Source organism: Rutidosis leptorrhynchoides, chromosome 5, assembly GCF_046630445.1.
Source record: "Rutidosis leptorrhynchoides isolate AG116_Rl617_1_P2 chromosome 5, CSIRO_AGI_Rlap_v1, whole genome shotgun sequence".
Lineage (NCBI taxonomy): Eukaryota > Viridiplantae > Streptophyta > Magnoliopsida > Asterales > Asteraceae > Rutidosis > Rutidosis leptorrhynchoides.
Window position 1 is genome coordinate 19,810,574 of NC_092337.1, and position 15,909 is coordinate 19,826,482.

At 34.8% G+C, this 15,909-nt stretch overlaps 2 protein-coding genes across 2 annotated transcripts; one reads left to right on the forward strand and one right to left on the reverse strand.

The window, feature by feature from the left end:
• The first annotated feature begins 7,883 nt into the window (after positions 1–7,883).
• LOC139846691 (protein S-acyltransferase 8-like) lies at positions 7,884–11,646 on the forward strand. Its single transcript, XM_071836174.1, has 5 exons — positions 7,884–8,245; positions 9,763–9,948; positions 10,043–10,339; positions 10,457–10,690; positions 11,085–11,646. Exons 1-5 carry the CDS (start codon positions 8,207–8,209, stop codon positions 11,403–11,405), a joined length of 1,077 nt encoding a protein of 358 aa, XP_071692275.1. The 5' UTR covers positions 7,884–8,206; the 3' UTR covers positions 11,406–11,646.
• Positions 11,647–11,997: 351 nt separating this feature from the next.
• Positions 11,998–15,790, reverse strand: LOC139848115 (probable serine/threonine-protein kinase At1g54610). Its single transcript, XM_071837847.1, has 7 exons — positions 14,874–15,790; positions 14,491–14,775; positions 13,859–14,176; positions 13,262–13,483; positions 13,064–13,161; positions 12,885–12,990; positions 11,998–12,379 (listed from the first exon to the last, which is right to left on the reverse strand). Exons 1-7 carry the CDS (start codon positions 15,282–15,284, stop codon positions 12,050–12,052), a joined length of 1,770 nt encoding a protein of 589 aa, XP_071693948.1. The 5' UTR covers positions 15,285–15,790; the 3' UTR covers positions 11,998–12,049.
• Between the last annotated feature and the right edge of the window lie 119 nt (positions 15,791–15,909).

Sequence of the window (15,909 nt, forward strand, 5' to 3'; positions counted from 1 at the left end):
TGCTAATATACCCCTTATAAAATAAGACACGTGCGTTAAATAAACTACATTAGGTTAGCTTGTAATTTTCTTAAATATCAACATTTATAATTAGTTTCTTGTGAGAATTAAGAATATGGTGAGCTAAGTGAAGTTATTCTAAACCGACAAGCACCCGGAAGTATTAGATCAGTAAGCTAGATCTCTCTACGACTCTACGGGGCATTGCACATTTAACTAGACCGCTCCGCTCATGCTTCTCCTTGCGTCTTGTACTGGAATAGAGAAATCACTACTAAAGCACTTTCTCTCATGAATTGGAAGAGCTATATCGTACATAGTGACAATGCTACGACTTGCCTTATACTCTTGTACACAACGCGATAAGTGATTCTCTAAATAGTACGTGCATCGCCAAGTGCCAAAGAACTTGGACAACGAACCCTTTTGTAGCAAGGGCCACAGTTAGTTGGAGTGTGGTTACACCAAATCGAAGAAGGTTGTCTCGTGTTGGCATTATTTATTAACTACCATAAACTAATCATGGCCCAGCTATATTTTGCAGAATCCAAATATTAAAAACAGATGGGCTCGAAGTACACTTTTACTCATACTAGGCCCAAACATGAAAAAGCTAAAAATAAGTTGCTATTTTTAAGTTCCATTTGGAGCATCGATGATGACGATGCTTCTAGCAGAGTAGCAGAAGCTATACTTCTACTAACAAAAAGCTTTCTAAAAACTTTTTAACTATTAAAAAATACAAAGTTCTAATATAACTTTAACTTTATTTTTTTTAGCAAAAATATTAATATGTATATATATAGTAGATTCGAAGATTCATTGGTACAATAGTAAGAGTGGTCACAAACGACCAGCACACATAAACTTTCGCTTTGTTCGTTCTAAACAATATGAACAACTACATTAACAGCAAAGCGAGAACATTGGAGAAACAATACAGGTTACATAAAGACAAAACCACCAAGCCTAAACCTACCAACATACACATAAACCCGACCCTGTATCTTTACCCAGCAGAAACCGCAAACTCGAACCAATCACCGGGCAACCCAAGAACACCTAACATGTGGTCTATTTACCGAAGTCAACTAAGTCAACGACGCCGGCAACAACATCAAGCCCACAAAAGACCCAACGACGGGAAAAATGGAATGAATGAACCAAACTCACGGCAACCGAACAGATCCAAATGCAGAACTGAGCCGTAAAGAAACAAGTCATCTTCACCAATTTTCTAAAAACATATACAAATCCCCAGTCTCAAGCAATCCAACAGCAGCCTCCAGCAACCGCGAGCAACAACCGGCGGTCGCCAGTGACCACCAACCGCCACCACCAACAAAAGCAGTCGTCTTTAGCCACTAACGGTCGCTAGAATATTTGTTAATAAATGTGCACAACTATAAAAACCTTTAAAATAGCTTTTGTTGGAGATGTCATTGTGTAGAAAGAGGAATGTTTTATTCCATTTTGTCTAAATCGTTTTGTTTTTGTAATCATTGAGTTGCAAATATGTGTTCTCTCTGTTATAATTCAGTAGGCTTATAACTACCTTTAGTGGTTTGATTCTTGATGTTATAATTCAGTAGGCTTATAACTACCTTTAGTGATTTGATTCTTGATTAAGAATACTAATAATGAAGTGTAAGAACAAAGATGATAATGAAGAAAGAAAGAAACACTTTGTAAGTGTGTGAAATGGTGCAAATTTAATGCTTGCATTCATGAGTATTTATAGCCTAAAATCTCAATATAAAAATACATACTTTGTGTACTAAAATTGACTATATGTATACACCAAAATTGACTATCCATATCTATATTATTATTATTATTATAACACTCCCCCTTGGATAGCAATTTTATTTTGTTGAAGATCAACTATAAATTACTGCCTCGTTAAAAACCTTGCTAAAGAAAACCCAGTGGGAAAAAACTTTAGCTAAGGGAAAAAGAGTGCAGCATGGAGTTGACTCCCCCTCAAGTAGACATCGCTTCAGCTGTTACATCTTTTGAACATGTCTCATGCCAATGTTATGAACGTGTGTTCTGAAAATAGCAGTTGGAAGTGCTTTCGTGAAAAGATCAGCAGAGTTTTTGCTGGATTGAACATATCTCATTTCAATCTCGTTGTCCTTAATGAGATTTTGAGTGTATGAGAAGAATCTAGGAGGTATGTGTTTGGTTCGGTCACTTTTGATATACCCTTCTTTCATCTGTGCTATGCAAGCTGCATTATCTTCATAGAGAATTGTTGGACTTTTATCGCGTTCTAGTCCACAAGAATCAGTAATGATTTGTGTCATTGATCTCAACCAAAAACATTCCCGAGTAGCTTCATGTAATGCAATCACTTCGGCATGATTTGACGATGTAGCAACAAGTGTTTGTTTTTGAGAACGCCATGATATTGCAGTACCTCCATTTAGGAATACATATCCAGTTTGAGATTTAGCTTTATGTGGATCAGATAAATAACCTGCATCTGCATAACCAACCAAATCTTGTTTTGATTCGTTAGAATAAAATAATCCTAAATCAGTAGTTCCTCGAAGGTATCGAAATATGTGTTTGATCCCATTCCAGTGTCTTTTGGTAGGAGCAGAGCTGAACCTTGCCAACAAATTAACTGCAAAAGAAATGTCAGGTCTTGTACAATTTGTAAGATACATAAGAGCTCCAATTGCACTAAGATATGGTACTTCTGGTCCAAGAATGTCTTCTTGATCTTCACATGGACGAAATGGATCAGCTTCAACATTGAGTGATCTAACAACCATAGGAGTACTTAATGGTTTTGCCTTGTCCATATTGAAACGTTTCAAATCTTTTCAGTATATGTTGTTTGATGTACAAGTAAACCATTAGGCATATGCTCAATTTGTAAACCAAGGCAATACTTGGTTTTTCCGAGATCTTTCATTTCAAATTCTTTCTTTAGAAGTTGAATGGCTTCATGGATCTCTTTATTTGTACCTATGATGTTAAGATCATCAACATAAACAGCTATGATCACATATCCGGATGTTGTTTTCTTAATGAAAACACAAGGGCAAGTAAGATTATTTGTATACCCTTTGCTTATCAAGTAATCACTTAATCGGTTATACCACATACGTCCCGATTGTTTTAACCCATATAAAGATCTTTGTAATTTAATCGAATACATTTCTTTGGGTTTTGCATTTGATGCTTCTGGTACCTTAAATCCTTCAGGTATCTTCATATATATATCACTATCAAGTGATCCATATAGATAAGCAGTCACAACATCCATGAGATGCATTTCTAAATTTTTAGAAACTGCCAGGCTGATTAAGTATCTAAAAGTAATTGCATCCATAACAGGGGAATAAGTTTCTTCATAATCAATTCCTGGTCTTTGAGAAAAACCTTGAGCTACAAGTCTAGCTTTATACCTTGTAACTTCATTTTTCTCATTTCTTTTTCGGACAAAAATCCATCTGTATCCTACAGGTTTCACATCTTTAGGAGTGAGAATGATGGATCCGAAAACCTTTCTTTTATTGAGTGATTCTAATTCAGCTCGTATTGCTTCTTTCCATTGAGCCCAATCATGTCTATTTTGACATTCAACCATAGATGTTGGTTCTGGATCATCATCATTATTCATGATGTCATACGCAACATTAAATGAAAATTTCTCATCAAGATTTTTCATTTCATTTCGGTTCCATAATATTTTTGAATATGCATAATTGATTGCAATTTCTGTATTGACATCATCAATCTCCTCTGCAGTAGGAGTACTGATTTGTGGTTCTTCTTGAACACTTTCTTTTACTTCATTATCAGCTGATTTTCTTTTTCGAGGATTTTTATCCTTTGAACCAATTGGTCTTCCACGTTTCTGACGTGGCAAAGATTCATGAGTGACGTTATTGCCAGCTTTTGGAATTTCAATTCGAGCTGGAGTATTTACTGCTGGTATATATGATTTTGTCACCGTTTTTGTATCTGTAAATGCATCAGGCAATTGATTTGCAAGTTCTTGTATATGCATTATCTTTTGAACTTCTGTCTCGCATTCTTTTGTGCGAGGATCAAGATACTTTAATTGAGGTTCACACCATGAAACATCATTTTCTTTATTTTTCATTTCTCCCCCTAATCTAGGGAACAATGTTTCATTAAAATGACAATCAGCAAAACGTGCTGTAAAAACGTCACCTGTCATAGGTTCAATATACCTTAATATTGAAGATGTTTCATATCCAACATATATTCCCAACCTCCTTTGAGGACCCATTTTTGTACGTTGTGGTGTCGCAATTGGAACATACACTGCACAACCAAATGTTCTAAGATGGGAAATATTTGGCTCTTGACCAAAAGCAAGTTGTAGGGGGGAATATTTATGACTTGCACTTGGTCTGATGCGAATCAATGCAGCAGCATGTAAAATTGCATGACCCCATATAGATACAGGGAGTTTTGTTCTCATTATCAATGGTCTAGCGATTAACTGTAAACGTTTAATCAATGACTCGGCTAAACCATTTTGTGTATGCACATGAGCAACAGAATGTTCAACAACAATTCCTATAGACATGCAATAGTCATTAAATGCTTGAGATGTAAATTCACCAGCATTATCAAGTCTCACCCTTTTAATGGTGTAATCAGGAAAATGAGCTCTCAATTTAATAATTTGGGCAAGAAATTTTGCAAATGCCACATTACGGCTTGATAACAGACAAACATGAGACCATCTGCTAGATGCGTCTATTAGAACCATGAAATATCTAAATGGTCCACATGGTGGATGAATTGGTCCACATATATCACCTTGAATTCTTTCAAGAAACATTGGTGATTCTTTCTCAACCTTAAGTGGTGAGGGTCTAGTTATCAATTTTCCAAGAGAGCAAGATGTACATGGAACCATTGTATCATGATGGATTTTTCTATCCTTTAGTGGATGTCCATGAGTACATTCAATAATCCTTTTCATCATTGTTGATCCTGGATGGCCTAATCTGTTATGCCATAAACTGAATACACCAGGATCAATATATTTTTCGTTAACTACCATATGTATTTCTGGTACATTTATATGTGTATAATGTAATCCAGAACTAAGTCTTGGCAGTTTTTCAACCACATGATTCTTGTCAGTGATACTTAAATATTTCTCATTTTCTGTTGTCACTGACTGATAATCATACCCGTTAAGGTATATGTCGGAGAAACTCAATAAATTTCCGCTTGACTTGGGAGAAAATAAGGCATCATTTATTAAAAATTTTGTACCATTTGGTAGTATGAAATTTGCCTTTCCTATCCCTTTTATCAAGTTAGTAGGTCCTGATATTGTATGTATAGTTCCTTCCGTTGGTTTTAGATCAATAAAATATTTCTCGGATTTAAGTATAGTGTGTGTAGTTCCACTGTCTGCTATACAGAGATCTCCACCACTTGATTGATGTTGTATTCCAGCAAAATTCATATTGAACTTCATATATAAGAAATAAATAGTGAGTACATTAATATTACACAATATTTTAAACGCAAATAGATAGTACTGAAACATTTAGCAAACATAATGACAAAGACAGACGATATTAAATCGTTTATTTTTCGAAAGACACACAACTTAAACATTCAAGAAATCTTCATATAAATCAGATGGTTTCTCAGTGACTGTTGGATCGACGTTATCCACAAAGTTTACTTCCTTTTCTTTATCTTTCAGCGAATCCTGATACATCTTAACAAGATGTTTAGATGTTCGGCAAGTATTAGCCCAGTGGCCCATTCTACCACATCTGTAGCAAGATTCTTCAGAATTTTTAGAAGAATTTTCTTCAACATCTTGTTTAATGGGCTTGTTTTGTGGTTGATATTTATATTTTCGTGGATTACTATTTCTTTGACCACCACGGCCACGACCACGACCACGTCCACGCCCATTACCATTACCATAAGGATGGTTTCTACCATAGTTATGGCTTTTGGCATGATGATGGTGATGGTTATTATAACCACGACCTTGCCCGCGTCCTTGTCCCTGTTTATAATTATTTGCAGTATTTGCTTCAGGGATTGCAAGTGTACCAGTAGGACGGGATTGCTGATTTTTCATTAATAGCTCATCATTTTGCTCTGCAACTAAGAGATATGAATTAAGTTCAGGATATGTTTTGAACTTTAGCATTCTCAAATTTCTTTGCACTGTGATGTTTGCAGCATTCATTGTGGAGAAAGTTTTCTCCATCATGTCTGCATCACTAATTTCATGTCCACAGAATTTAAGTTGTGAACATGTATTATACAGAGCTGAGCTGTATTCATTTACTTTCTTAAAGTCTTGGAACCTTAATGTTCTCCATTGTTCCATTGCAGCTGGAAGTAAAATTTCTCTTTGATTATTGAATCTGCTTTTGAGACCTTCCCATAAAACATGGGGATCTTCTACAGTCACATAATTATTTTGTAAGCATTCATCAATATGTTGATGAATAAAGCAACATGCCGTAGCTTGTTCTTTTTCAGAACAAGTGTTGTTTTCATTTATGGTTTCAAGAATGCCCATTGATTTAAGATGCATTTTTACTTTTATAACCCATGGCATGTAGTTGTTTCCAGTTGATTCTAAAGGAGTAAATTTAAGCTTTTCCAGATTCGACATTTTCTATTATCAAAAATTAAAACAAACATCATGATAAATTAGAGTCAATTTATATTCATAAGTATATAAACATTAAACATAAATTTAATATAACATAAATGATAAGTAGGTGACAGTGTCGACCATGTGTAAGCAATCATAAATAAATGTTATATAACAAAAATATAAATATTAGTAAACATAAATGAAAATTTGGCGACAGTGTCGACCATATATTTTTTTAGGTGGTATAACCGACCTATATCATTCTGGTGGTATAATCGACCATATATCATTTTGGTGGCAGAGCCAACCATATTTAGTATTAAGATTATCGTGCTGATAACGTGTTATAATTCAGTAGGCTTATAACTACCTTTAGTGGTTTGATTCTTGATGTTATAATTCAGTAGGCTTATAACTACCTTTAGTGATTTGATTCTTGATTAAGAATACTAATAATGAAGTGTAAGAACAAAGATGATAATGGAGAAAGAAAGAAACACTTTGTAAGTGTGTGAAATGGTGCAAATTTAATGCTTGCATTCATGAGTATTTATAGCCTAAAATCTCAATATAAAAATACATACTTTGTGTACTAAAATTGACTATATGTATACACCAAAATTGACTATCCATATCTATATTATTATTATTATTATAACACTCTCTTTTATGTTTATCATACTCTATTTAGGATTTTTTTTATTTACAACTTAGGATGTCATAAAATAACAGAACATGCATTATTTATTATTGCATTAAAAAATCTATCGATTTTCTCTGAAAATAAACTACCACTCACTAACTCAATTTACTGCTACTTTATGCATATTTGAATATTTATATATATCTTAATGACTGTCCTAAGTTTCAGTTAATAGAAAATTCATATTATATTATATTTATATTTATATTTATATTTATATTTATATTTATATTTATATTTATATTTATATTTATATTTATATTTATATTTATAATATAGTCTAAAATGCACCTAATTATTAATTATTAAGTTCTATTAATCAATTATTAATTGAAAAGTAGTTATATATATGAAAACTTCCAAAAGACAGAGAAATATATCTGATTAAAGTATTTATTTTTTATTAATTAATCATTAAAAAATTATTATTTCCGAATATTTCCAAAATACAATACTAAAGTAATACTATAATACAGCAATAAAATAAATAACATAAACATGATGGTATTAAAATAATGGGATCATTGAGTTAGGGATTTTGTATCTAAAATAACATTGAAATTGATTGATTTACCAATACATTCTTTCATTTCATTTCATTCAATTTAAAACATAAAACATGCCCTTTTCTTCTTCTTCATCTTTTCACTACTCAAACCCATCACCACCTCCACGACAGAGACTACCATCTTTCAGATCCTAAACCACTAAAAAAAGCCCTAATTTACAACCTTCTAGTGTTTAAACCTAACAGTATTTCATTTGTGGGTCTTGATTTAAAAATCATGAGCTGTATTATAAGTTCAAAAAGCTTGAATCTTTACCTTCAAAATTGTGTTTCCTAGTTGGGTTTTTGATTTCACATGGCGAAAAGGGTTTATGAAGCTTGGAAAGGAAGAAATGTAAGATTTTAAATCTTTAATTTTGACTTTTCTTCGTTTTTGTTTTTTATATTATTTGGGTCAGCTTTGGATTTTAGTGGGGTTGGATTTGTATGTAATTATATGCACTTTGAATGTGATTCTTTTTGTGTATCTATGATTTGGTTTTAGGTTTAGTGATAATGCTTCTTTGGAATGGGGTTATAAGGAAACCCTTATTTAATGTGAACTTTCAGTAAAATTTATAATAAATTTTTCTGCAATTTAGGGTTTGTGTTATACACACATAGTAGACATACAGAACAAAGATACGAGTACATACAGAATGTAGAATAAGAGAATTTAGGGTTTTGAAAAGCTTAATGGAGATGCAACAAGAATTTTAAGAATTGAAGTATATCAAGGTTCCATATTCCAGTCTGACTTATGCTATTGCACTAATGAGTGGATGTATGTGGAAGTCGTAGTTTGCACGTAAATGGTCTTACTATAGAATAGTATAAAAAATATATAAAAAAATTATTGTAGTCGATAAGCCTAGATTTGGTGATTGCAATTGTTGGTAATAAAATTTGGGTCATGTTTTCTGATTGAACCCTTGCATATTGCGTACGCTTTTGTGTTCATGGCTTTTCGATATGAGATGTTATATGGTACGTTGAGTGCAATGAGAGTAAACCCTTCTTCCTGGCTTTTTGGATATAGTGATAATCATTTGCTTTTATCATATACTTATTTGATAGATGTTAGGCTCCTGAAGGTAGCAAAAGTGTCAGGTCACAATGGTTGCGTGGCCCGTGACAGATCAAAATGTGTAAATTTTGGAGTGTGAGTCGAAAGGGCCTCTGTTAGGCTGTGCTCACCTCTAAGTCATAAACATTTATCCATCTTGGGGTGACCTGTTTTTAGATGTTTAGAAGCTCAACTATTGCATAAAATTTGAAGGGTTTTATGCATTTGAATACACTTTGTATGACTTATTGACAAGTTAACTTGGTGGGTACAAGATCTCTATCTATAGAGTAACCTTAAAAAAGAACCTGGTTATGATCATCATTTCTTTTGTTAGTAAGAAAATGAGTATATAATACAGTATCTTCATAGTAATAAAATATGCTTCGTTGACGTTTTCTGTTTTTGCTTAGGTCAGAAGTAGGACCTAAGGGCATTTGGTTTGTATCAAAATGTTGTTTGAAACTTGAATTTTTTTGTATCCCAAAAGGAAGTTTAGTTGTATGAAGATCTCATAAAATTCATGTTAGATGTTTATGAGCAAGATATATACTGTACTTGATTAGTAATACTTCCTCTATCTTATGAAGTCATGTACTTGTAGCATCTGACTCGACTCACAATTTAAGTAAACTATTCTTCTATTTTGCCCAACATCTGTACCGTAGGTGGCAATTTCGACCCATTTCATTATTATTTTTACAACATATGTGAATTATCATTAGTTATTGACTACTATCACGACCCCTTAAGTTATCCTTTTAGCCTTTTGCATTTATCTAATCGATCGTCACTTTGTTTTTCAGAAATTTTTTCTCGGAGGAAGATTAATATTTGGTCCCGATGCCAAGTCACTACTCGCCACTTTTTCTTTGATCGTTATTCCAGTTATCGTTTTCTGTATATTTGTCGGACGACATCTTCGTCACGAATTCCCGTCATATAATGCAGGATACGCCATTCCTGTAGCAGCAATCATCTTCACAATCTACGTTAGTCCTCTTAAGTTTGAAAAAAATTAAACCTTTTTTCAACTCAAATGAACTTTAATATTTTTGTTTGATGATATTTGGCTGATTTTGATAGGTAATGGTGCTGCTTTTACTTACTTCATCCCGTGATCCCGGGATCGTTCCCCGTAACTTACATCCACCCGAAGAAGAATTTACGTCAGCAACACACGAATCCGGAGGAAGACAAACACCGTCTTTACAATTTCCACGAACCAAAGAAGTTATGGTCAACGGGATTTCAGTTAGAGTCAAATATTGTGACACGTGCATGCTTTATCGTCCTCCTCGTTGTTCACATTGTTCCATTTGTAACAATTGTGTCGAGCGCTTCGATCACCACTGCCCCTGGGTCGGACAATGCATTGGACTGGTAACATTTTGTTTTTTTTTTATTATTTTTTTTATTTTTATTTTTTTTTTATTTAATTTTTTTTTTATTTTTTATTTTTTTTTTTGTTATCTAACTGTAACTATTTTTGTGATGCAGCGGAATTATCGGTTCTTTTTTCTGTTTGTATCTTCATCGACACTTCTTTGCATCTACGTGTTTTCGATGTCAGCTTTATACATCAAGATTTTAATGAGAGATAACGAGGACACGGTTTGGAAGGCAATGAAAGAATCCCCTGCAGCAGTTGTTTTAATGGCTTATTGTTTCATTTCACTTTGGTTCGTTGGTGGTCTCACCGGGTTTCATCTTTATCTTATCGGTTCAAACCAGGTTAGTAAAACTTCCAGATTTTTTTTTCTCAAGAATTTATGTGGTGTCTCTTAATTAGTAGTGATACTATCATCATTTGTTAAAATTTTTGAATTTTTAAAAAATGATTGTTACAGAAGTGTTCTCACCAAATTTTAAATATGAGAGCGTTCTCATCTGAATACATTTATATATAAGGTAGCACTCCTGCGAGAACGTTCACCGACACGCGCGCGCACACACACACTCTCGCATGCGCACGCGCACGCACAAAAGTTCATGTACTTTTTTTGGTTCTAGTTTGAAATTCTGAGTATATGTGTGTGTGTGTGTGTGTGTGTGTGTGTGTGTGTTTGGAAGAATTTAGATGTTGTGCCTCTTAGTTAGTAGTGATACGATCATCTTTTTTTTCCAGACGACCTATGAAAACTTCCGTTACAGATCAGATAACAGATACAACGTTTATAATCGGGGTTGTACAAACAACTTTTTTGAAGTTTTCTGCACAGCAATAAAGCCATCAAGAAATAAGTTTCGCGATCCTGTTCAAGAAGTGCAACGGCCACCTCCAATGACTGCTCGAGAATCTGCGACGATTGATGCAGGCCCGGAGGACCGACGTGCGAAGGTAGAAGATGATATGGATTTTGGAGGAGATCTGTTAAAGATATCTCAACGTCACAACATTGACGATATTGAATCAGATATACGTAGCAGAGGTAATGATGAAGGTTAACCTTATGTTGGTTTTTTGGTAATGGGCCTTTTAGTTAGTTGAATTCACGAGGGTGATGTAAATGTTCGAGAGGGCAAAACTGTCATTTTAGTCATCGATGACTACGGGTAGGGTTTGGTTTCGGTTGATTAATGCATTTGTGTAATGGTGTGTTTTCTGAGATTGATATTCTGGTACTGCTTGCTTCATTCTTTGTGTAAATCAACTATTGAAGACTTGTGAACTCAAGTATGTTTAATTGTACTGTATTTTTCTTTGTTTTTATATAACCGAAATTGGTTTGGTTTTGTACTAAGAGATTCAAATTTTTGATCAATCTATCTGTTCGACTCGGTGTACTTATCGAAGTAAGTGAGATGATTACTTTACAAATGAGTACGTGACGAATAACATGTTTTGCGTGATGTATTAACGATAAAACTCGCATTAACATATTAATTAGAACTTAATGGAGTGTGTATATATATATATATATATATATATATATATATATATATATATATATATATATATATATATATATATATATATATATATGAAAGCAAATGTATAATGTAGTATGAAGATTAAAATAACGAATTAAAATCACAAATAAATAATGAAAGAAAAGAGAAATACAGTTTATGTTGGTATTACACTTCAATCTAATCGTCAAGTAAGTCGAGTTTTCTCTGATCCATTTTTCGATACTCCCTTGTCGATGATGATCTGGAGACATGGGTTGGATGCTGATCATCATACTTGGTCGATATTCTTTTTGAACCGGGTAATGGAGGTCGGTTCTTGATGTTCATTTTTGCGTTTGGATGTGATTCGCTCATTTGTCTTTGGTACCGTTGGTATATATTCACGGGTGACGGTAACGGAGCTAAAATTTCCTGAGTCGGGCTTGGCCCTACACTAGAAGAAGGGCTTGTTTTGATCATCACGAGCTCGTCGTTTTTCCTATTAGCTTCCGGTTTCTTATCTATATCCTGTAAGCACGAAAACCCATGTAAGCATTATTATTAACGTTTGTAGCCTCAGGGGTTGACGTGGAAAGAGACACAAAAACCTAAGGTGGCATTTTCGACCAGTTTACTTTTTAAATGGGTCTAATTGGGTTGTGATTGACCTCGAATGGGCCGTAATGGGAACATGTCAAATGGGTCAGCTGATCTAACGAGTCACAAGTTCCCAAATTCGAGTCCATTATTGTTTTAAGTTTTCAAATATATTGCGTAAAGCAGTTTTGATGGTGTATCAATGAGACTTAATTATCCATACACCATCAAACATGCATTATATTGTTGTGATGTACAACCCTTTAAATCAGTTTTGATGGTATATGGATGAAACTTAATGGGTACGGATTACTGACCAATAATTGTTTGTAACTATTGTCAGCCCGACCCCAACTAAGGAATTACTAGTTACAACCCGCCCATTTTAACTATTTCGCCAACATGTCCATTTTAACCAATTCTAACAAAAACGTACCTCATTCACAGAAGCAGATTCTATGTTTGGATTATGAGTTGCTTGGTCTTTTCTACGCTGCTCTTTTAGTGTTCTAGACTTTTGTCTCGCCCTCGATTTTCTATATCTACAACAAAAACGAAAAAATATAAGTAAAAATTGCGTTATTGATCCAAACATGTCCAAATACGATTACTTACTTCCTTGTCTCGTTTGTTTGAGCCAAATCATCATCATCATCTACTTGAATAACGGGTAACCCACTTATATCACATGCCCACGGGCTTGTATGAAAGAACTACAATCATCAAACAAATATATGTGTTTATAAATTCACTACAAAAGTTTGTTAATTAGATTAAAGTGTTTTAGCGACTGAGATAGCTCATGATCCATACCTCGTGTTGCAGCGCTGTACTAGCTGAACCACGATGAGAAGGATCTAGATTAAGAAGAACCATTAAAAGTCCTAATGCTGATCTGGGATACTCTCTAAAAGATTCGAAAAGATTAGGTTTGTATGCATGTGGCGGTCTAAACGTTGTCGACAACTTTAGTTTCTTCCAATAATCATCCGGTGGGGACCCACATAGCTTAAAAATCTTGTGAAGCTGCTCAACCTAAATCCAAATCATGATCCAAACTCATTATTCAAGTTAGTTATATCGATACGATTCTACTTCTAAAAAACTTTTTATGGAAGAAACAAAGATGTGTCGTAGTTCTCCTCGTGACCACAAATGTTCACTAGCGATGACTCTGAGTTGCTCGCAAAGCGAGCAGTCGCCCTGAGATCAGTCGACTTGCAAAGCGAGTCGGAAACTTAGGTAAATCTAGAAAAAGAACCAAAGGGTTTCTGGCCCAGCGGTATCAAGAAGTCTTATTAACCTCGAGATTATGAGTTTGAGTCACGTCGTGGACAAAATGGGTGTGTGTTTGCCGTTAAAAATAATTCCAAAAAAAAAAAGATGATGTGTCATAGTTGTAAAGTTTACCTCGGTCCTTCCGGACATAATCGGCCTTCCTGCAAACATTTCAGCCAAAAGGCAGCCCGCACTCCAAAGATCGATACTTGGGCCGTACATCGTTGCCCCGAGCAGCAGCTCAGGGGATCGATACCAGAGCGTTACAACACGGTTTGTAAGCGGAAGTGGTTTTTTAGCACTGTAATAGTTTGCAAGCCCCAAATCAGCAATCTTTAGATTCCCATCTCTATCGATCAGTAAATTCGATCCCTTGATATCTCGATGCAAAATTCCTCTTTCATGACAATGTTGAAGCCCCAATAGCAATTGTTTCATGTAAAATTTCACCTGAACATAATATGCATGTTACTGTTAGACATTGAAAATAAGAAAAACAAACAAGTTACTTTTGTTTGCTTGTTAACGTTTTTCCTTCCTGTTCGAACTTTCTTGATTTTGCCAATTCGGCCGGTGGAGAGTGTTAGATGATAGGTTAGGCCCAAGTCCAATATGTGGGCTTGGGCCAGTTAGGTCTTCTAGGGTTAACTTGTATCGCTCTAAATATGGTGTCAATGATACAATAATTCTTAAAGGGTTCCATTGTCTAGCACTTACAAAAAAGTTGAAATTACTGCGAAAAAGAAGAGATCAAGATATTGAACCTGGGGCTCGGTTAGCCTTTCATCAGGTCGAGAAATGATCCTAGATAGATCGGTTTGCATATATTCAAAGACTAGATATAAACTATATTGCATTCGCGATGTTGCTAAACCTTCAAGCTTCACGATATTCGGGTGATCTAGCTTTCGCAACATCATGATCTCTCGTGCCATAAATTTAATGCTTTCAGGCTCAGATGTGTCGAAACGGACTTTCTTAAGAGCTACAATTTTCTTGGTTTTTCGATCTCGAGCCTTATACACATTGCTATATGTCCCTGACCCAACCTATAACACAAAAAACGCTTCGATTCTTAGTTTTGGTCAAATTATTTATATCATTTTGGATACATACAATTCTAATAAAAACACGAGTGGATGATGACCTTATCGAGCTTATCATAAGCGTCGGCACTCTTCGGAACTAAACCATCCAAAGCATCTTTCGGAATGTTATCAGTCAACCATTTGGGCCATCCATCAACCAACTCATCAAGATCATCCGGCTTCACTGGGGGCCCACTACTTCTCCGCATCACGCCACCACCATCACTGCCACCACGACCACCGCCACTACTACTAGCACCACCACCACCACCACCGCTGCTACCACTCATCATCATCTTCTCCTTCTGACTACCGCTGGTTAATGTTCCACTACCGGATGAACCGCCACTCAAATTCCGGGCACCGGAAGTTGACTTTCTTGACCCTCTAACATAGGCATTTTGCATTTTTAATTTGTGAAGACCTTGATCGGATAAATCCATCAATGGCTTTGTAGGTGCACAACCCATATAGGAGAAAACTATGTAATTGATGTTTGACAGACTGTTTGATTATGGGTTAAAGGTGACATGGACAAGATAAATTCTTTGTAGAAAACAAATTATTTGGAGATGGAACAAATGCAGGCTTTTTTAACCAAGTTCAAATCAAAGTTGACAAATTTGCCGCTTGTTGCCGGCCTTGAGATACCATTTTTATAATACAATTCAAGATTACTTAACTCCACGTGTCGAAAGAAGAACAGTCTGACATGACATTTAACGTTTAAAAATATACAATTTCTTTCGATGTGCCGCGATGAGAAGGTATTTTTATATAAGGTCGCTTTATAAGTTGAAGATCCAGATTTTGGTTGTTTGTTTCATAGCTATGGGCTAAAAGGTAACAGACAAATTGGTAGAATACAAATATACAATATAAATTACTATAGAACTTCAAACAATTACTACAAACAGGTGAATTGGTGAGGTCAGTTTTGAGTTTGACTACATAAGTTATGTAGCTAATAGAATCATAATTGTGTTTTATTAATTTTAAATGGAAATGAAAAAATCCATGGTCAAAAGGTAAAGTCAACCATCAAGATCTTAACAATTTGAATAGTTTATACGTAGTTACTTTGATCATGCTAAA